General features: G+C 37.3%; 1 protein-coding gene across 1 annotated transcript; it reads right to left on the bottom strand.

Annotated features, from left to right (window-relative positions):
• Window positions 1-649: 649 nt before the first annotated feature.
• On the bottom strand, window positions 650-6407 carry LOC117320259. Its single transcript, XM_033874907.1, has 2 exons — window positions 6047-6407; window positions 650-1523 (listed from the first exon to the last, which is right to left on the bottom strand). The coding sequence occupies exons 1-2, from the start codon at window positions 6252-6254 to the stop codon at window positions 937-939; spliced, it is 795 nt and encodes a 264-aa protein (XP_033730798.1). The 5' UTR covers window positions 6255-6407; the 3' UTR covers window positions 650-936.
• Window positions 6408-6697: the final 290 nt, after the last annotated feature.

Here is a 6697-nt window from a genome sequence, read left to right as displayed (position 1 = left end):
CTTTCTGAGAAAAAGCAATAACAAACATTAACTTACAAAATTCAAAATGGCTGCCAATCCGCCATTTTGTTTCCAATCAGTCTCAAAATTCAATATGCACAGATCCATAAGTTAACTTTATGAGAAACAGTGGCAACAAGCATTGTTTGCAGATGGAAGAATGAAAGACAGAAGGACAGACAAAATACAATTTTAATCTGATGATGGTGCAGTAATAAAACCAGGAATGCTGTTTCCATTTAAGACAATATCCATTTGTGGTCTAATTTTAGTTCAGATCTCACTTCAGACTTTATTATCACATGATTCTACAATATTTAGATTTAGTAAGTTCAAAGCATCCGTTGAAGATATACTGGTCTGAAAGCAATTCAGATGAAAATGTATCCATGAAAACCAATTAAATTTCCTACTGTACAGTGACCTTGACATTTAGTGTTTTAAGATAAATACATGTACATTAAGTCTAGAGCAAAAAAACTTACAGAAAACTTTAAGGAAAGAGTACCGTACAACAATTTTCTTGTAGAAACCTTTATTCAAACAACTATCACCTGTGACAAAAAAAAAATTAAAAAAAAAATAGTGACTTCTATCATGGAATCCTTATCTCCGAATATTGCCTTTTTGAAAAACACAAAATCGGTTGTCAAGTATATGATTTTTATGGAACTTTTAATTGTCCTCGCATATAATCTGAATTAGAGTATTCATATAATTTAGAGATAAGAACACATTTGAACAGTACTTCAACTGGCACTTGTCCAATGAAAAAAACTGGTTTTCACTTTTGTCGACATGTACATTGTAGCAGTGGACATTCTTCAACACAAGATGCTTGGTCATATCAGAGAAAATATGTTAAAGAACTTCAATGTCTCTGCATATAATGAAGTTAATAAACAGTAAACTTTTAAAGTAAAAATATCCACTCTGTCAATTTCCAAATTCAAATTTTCGGGCTCCCCAAAACACCATTTTCTCTGTTGGAATGTCTTGTGGATATAAAGTATCCTCGAGAAAACTGCCCTGGATACCCCCCAGGTTCAAATCATTTTGATAAATGTCAATCACGTCTTTTGCTAAATTAAAAAAGTTTGATTTCGGTGCCCGAATCAAGCTTGTAATGCCTGATCCAAGATGTCTGTAATTCAATGTCATCCAAATGGCAATTATGGTACTATAACAGACACCTGTACCTGATCGTAAAGGCATCTTCACACTTTGTATAAGTACATCGTTTTCTGAATCGTAAAAGAAGAAAATCACTTCCTTTGGAGACACACCTATGGAAGGGACAAGAAAATGTCTGGATTCAGGAAAATTTTTCTTTTGTAGAAATGAGAACAGAATTGTCTGAGCCAACATCTGATGTTTGATATGAGGATAGTGGAGAGATTTCGGTTTCACTTCGTCAGTTGTCTCTGGACTTGAATCTTCCATTCCTGATAGCAGCACTGGTATTTGGTCCTCACCAGCACCTAACACCATATCAAGGTCGCCATGCCAGACTGTTTCCTGTCCTGTAGTAAATAAAAGTCAAAACAGAATCAGATCTATAACATTCACAACAGGAAAGTAAGAAAAATTGTGATGTTTTATTGGTATGTACACGTATGTTTTCTATCCACATGAGGGTTTTGAATACACAACTGTAGCTGAAAACATACACCGATGATGTGCCGGCCTAAGGTCTGGTTGACTAAATTCCCCCTTTTCACCATAGAAGAGTTCTGGTGTAAGTCGAAACCTTTGGATCAAAAAGCAAGTAGTGTTCCTACACCAGGGATCGAACCAAGGCACAGGGACTTGACACGGATTCCCAGCCCATACACTATATATATGTATCATGAGGATATTACAATACATATATAATATGGCTGTGAGTTGAGAATTCCTGCCAAGTCCCTGTGAATTAGAGGGCTGGACACGAATCAAGTTATATAAAAAACATTCTCTCAGTGCAAAAGTAGAGGGTGATATTGACTCGTTCCACAGTGATATTGACTCATTCCATACAGTGATATTGACTCAATCCACACAATATTGACCCAATCCAAATGTTGATATTGACTCATACCACATTCTTAGAACACCACTTCAAGCTAGGTTTTAAACCTCAACAACTGTAAATCATCTATCAACTACTACTGCTGGCACTATAAGACTAGTAAGAGGGGTTAAGTAGAAAAACAATTATTGTAACTCCCCCTGGGATTAAACCTGTGACCTTCAGCTCGCAAGTCAGGTGATCACTCAGAGGTGAAGCTGGTGTACACCTTCAAGCTGAATCAACTTGTCCATCTCAAGGTTTTACCCTTAACACGTTCATGCTGCTTTGGTCATTTGTCTGATGATGGTGACAGGGTGTAGTCATGGAAACGTCATGCTCCCGAATCTACACATTCTAATCCATGGAGTCACTGTGTAGTCATGGAAACGTCATGCTCCCGAGTCTACACATTCTATTCCATGGAGTCATGGTCACAGAAACGTCATGCTCCAAAGTCTACACATTCTAATCCATGGAGTCATGGTCACAGAAACGTCATGCTCCAAAGTCTACACATTCTAATCCATGGAGTCATGGTCACAGAAACATCATGCTCCAAAGTCTACACATTCTAATCCATGGAGTGACAAAAATCATGTTTTTTTTTTCAGGCATTTTCTCTCACATTTTGGATGTGGAATGAGACAGATCTACCTCAATGGAGATTTCAGAGTTTGACATGTTTTGTCATCAGTATATACAGTGGGATATTTTACATATGAATGTATTTCCTAAAAAGTAACACCAGTAACATTCTACAAAATACATGATCATGTGAATTTAATATATAGATATGTTCTAATTTAGAAATTCAAAATTTTGCATCAAGTTCAAATGATGTGGTGATAAAATAATGGCTTGATAGTACGTGTGGCTTTAGGTACACATGTACATATAGGTTTTGCTAACCTACTCAAAGTCATGGAAAAATGAAACAGGAGAAATTACAATTGAGTCTGGTTTAAATTAAATATAACAGGTATACTGGAACTCAAATACCCACAGTAAAAGCTAACATGATTATCAATACAGTAACTAGCACAAAATAAAATAATCTGAAAATATACATTTAATGTATACATGAACTAGTCAAATACATGTAAAACCCCAAAGTACAGAAATGCAGTCAAAACTTTCACATGCATGGTCACAAGTTTTGCTGGTTTTGAAGGAAGTTCCGCAGTCACTTACACAACAAGAGGCCCAGGGGCCTTAACGGTCATCTGACTCTAAATTAAAACCCTTATATTATTGTAGTATGCATTCTCTGTAGCAAGTATATAGTGGCACTGTTGGCCATGGTGGCCATCTTGGATTTCTGACCGACCCAATAAATAACAACACTTGGTCTGGACCATCTAAGGATAATTTCTGGTGAGTAAGAGCTGAATCCCATCGGTGGAATTTGAGAAGTTTGAAATAGGTGTTGTTCAGGAAAACCATGATTGCGCAATCATGTTACAAAATGGCCGCCATTGCTGCCATGTCAAAGTTTTTAGGAGGCCGAAAAAATAACAACACTTTGTTGGCCCTCCTTCCTTGACAACCTCACCCATTTCCAGCTCAATGGCACCAATGGAACTGGAGAAGAAGTTTAAAACGTGTTTTTCAAGATGGTGGTTATGGCGGCCATCTTGGATTTCAGACCAATCTAAAAAATAACAACACTTGGTCGGGATCATCTCAGGATCATTTCAGGCAAGTTTCAGCCCAACAGCGCTGGTGGAACTTGAGAAGAAGTTTAAAATTTGTTTTTCAATATGGTGGTTATGACGGCCATCTTGGATTTTTGACCGACCCGAAAAATAATAAAAAATAACAACACTTGATCGGGATCATATCAGGAACATTTCAGGCAAGTTTCAACTCAATAGCACTGGTGGAACTTGAGAAGAAGTTTAAAATGTGTTTTTCAAGATGGCAGCCATCTTGGATTTCAGACCGACCCGAAAAATAACAACACTTAGTCGAGATCATATCAGGATCATTTCAGGCAGGTTTCAGCTCCATAGCACTGGTGGAACTTAAGAAGAAGTTTAAATGTGTCTTTCAAGATGGCGGCATTAGCGGCCATCTTGGATTACGGACCGACCCGAAAAATAACTACACTTGGTCGGGATCATATCAGGATCATTTCAGGCAAGTTTCAGCTCAATAGCACTGGTGGAACTTGAGGAGAAGTTTTAAATGTGTTTTTCAAGATGGCGGCCATCTTGGATTTCGGACCGACCGAAAAATAACAACACTTGGTCGGGATCATATCAGGATCATTTCAGGCAAGTTTCAGCTCAATAGCACTGGTGAAACTTGAGAAGAAGTTTTAAATGTGTTTTTCAAGATGGCGGCTATGTCGGCCATCTTGGATTTCGGACTGACCCGAAAAATAACAACACTTGGTCGGGATAATATCAGGATCATTTCAGGCAAGTTTCAGCTCAATAGCACTGTTGGAACTTGAGAAGAAGTTTAAAATGTGTTTTTCAAGATGGCGGCTATGGCGGCCATCTTGGATTTCAGACCGACCCGAAAAAAAAAAAACACTTGGTCGGGATCATATCAGGATCATTTCAGGCAAGTTTCAGCTCAATAGCACTGGTGGAACTTGAGAAGAAGTTTAAAATGTGTTTTTCAAGATGGCGGCTATGGCGGCCATCTTGGATTTCGGACCGACCCGAAAAATAACAACACTTGGTCGGGATCATTTCAGGATCATTTCTGGCAAGTTTCAGCCCAACAGCACTGGTGGAACTTGAGAAGAAGTTTAAAATGTGTTTTCAAAATGGCGGCTATGGCGGCCATCTTGGATTTCAGACCAACCCGAAAAATAACAACACTTGGTCAGGACCATCTCAGGATCATTTCTGGCAAGTTTTATCTTAATGCCACTGGTGGAACTTGAGAAGAAGATTGAAATGTGAAAAGTTTACGGACGGCGGACGGCTGACGGCGCACGGCGCACGGCGGACGACGACGGACGAAGCACGATGGCTATAGGTCATCCTGACCCTGTGGGTCAGATGACCTAAAAATGGATTCAGATTTAATGGAATCTGGTATAGATCTAGAATTATGCTGATATCATGGTCAGCCCTGCACAACAATTCACTTTAATTAAAAATGGAACTATCTTTCTGTAACCCTTAGAGTAAACAATATTTGCTTTAATTAAAAATGGAACTATCTTTCTGTAACCCTAATAAAAATATTTGCTTTAATTAAAAATGGAACTATCTTCTGTAACCCTAATAAATACTAGTCCCAATTATATCGCTCGGCTAGGGATATCTTCTCTTGAGCTCGATTAGTTTAGTGTAAGACTAGTAAGTCAGAAGTCCACAGTTTAATCCCTAGCAGAGGCAATGATTTAAATTCAATTAATCATGCGCTCTGTTAGATTTCTACATTAGCATTTATTGTTGCTGCAATTGGTATTAGCTATGTATGGATTATCATAAATATCAGAGAAAAGAAGTACAATACTTAAGATTAATTCCCTTTAATTTTGGCTGTTGCATGTCGGATCTAATTAAAATTCAATTTAAGCTGAAATAAGTTTTTCATTATCATGAATTCGATTCCTTCAGACAAAAAATAGACTTTTTTTACAATGAAATGAATCATCCTCACTGCCACAATGATAATGTCATAATGGCCACACTGTAGATGTCATTTACAGTCTTATGAATGACACTTCTTTTCAGTAAGGGGCCGTGGTTGCCTAGTGGCTAAGGTGTTCCTGACACTTTATCACTAGCCCTTCACCTCTGTGTTGTGAGTTTGAAACCTATGTAGGGCAGTTGCCAGGTACTGACCGCAGGCCGGTGTTTTTTCTCCGGGTACTATGGCTTTCCTCCACCTCCAAAACCTGGCACGTCCTTAAATGACCCTGGCTGTTAATAGGACGTTAAACAAAAACAAACCAAAAATCTTTTCAGTTATTTGATATTGTATCAATGTCGAAAAAAAATTAATGAAATATTCTGAAATACATACCGATGCTTGTGTCCCCAAATCTGTACTTTATGCTGGTACCACAGCCACACTGACATTTGTCTACTTCACTTTTAAATCTGGTGTTGATGGTATAGCTTTTTCTCAGGGAAAGTTTTCCAAACAGATGTTCCGCCAATGCTACAGATAGCGCTGTTTTATTCTTGAGTCTAACACTGGCTTGTCTGTCAAGATCTTTGATAAAATTCATAGAGTCTGTAAATTGGAAATTACAAAAACAAGTAATTATTTTGCTGGGTAGGATATCAGTTAAAATTTGTTCAAAATCAGTTTGAATTTAATCACCATTATGTTCAGGGATTTTCCGACAATTTTTCAACTGGGTCCAGGGTCCACTGAATTTCTACATGACATTGTGACATTGGGAAAACCAAAATTAGTGAATTTCTTTTTTTTTCTTTTATAAGTATTGCCTTTATATTATTTTTGATTTCATTTTGTTATCTATAGCTGGTTTTTTTTCAAAAGTACCTTAGTATAGGTTTTTGTAGATAAAACTTACTTAATCATTGAAAAGTGACTTCAAAATTAGGAATTTTTCAGTGGCAAATTGAGATTTTTTAGGGGAATGGGTCTTTTTAAGAGACCCTGTTTCTATTGTAGGAAAAATCCCTGATATTTTTTTTAAAATAT

The sequence above is a fragment of the Pecten maximus genome, unplaced genomic scaffold (assembly GCF_902652985.1).
Source record: "Pecten maximus unplaced genomic scaffold, xPecMax1.1, whole genome shotgun sequence".
Classification (NCBI taxonomy): domain Eukaryota; kingdom Metazoa; phylum Mollusca; class Bivalvia; order Pectinida; family Pectinidae; genus Pecten; species Pecten maximus.
The sequence above is the reverse complement of the archived record's forward strand: the minus strand, read 5'-3'. Positions and strand labels throughout refer to the sequence as shown.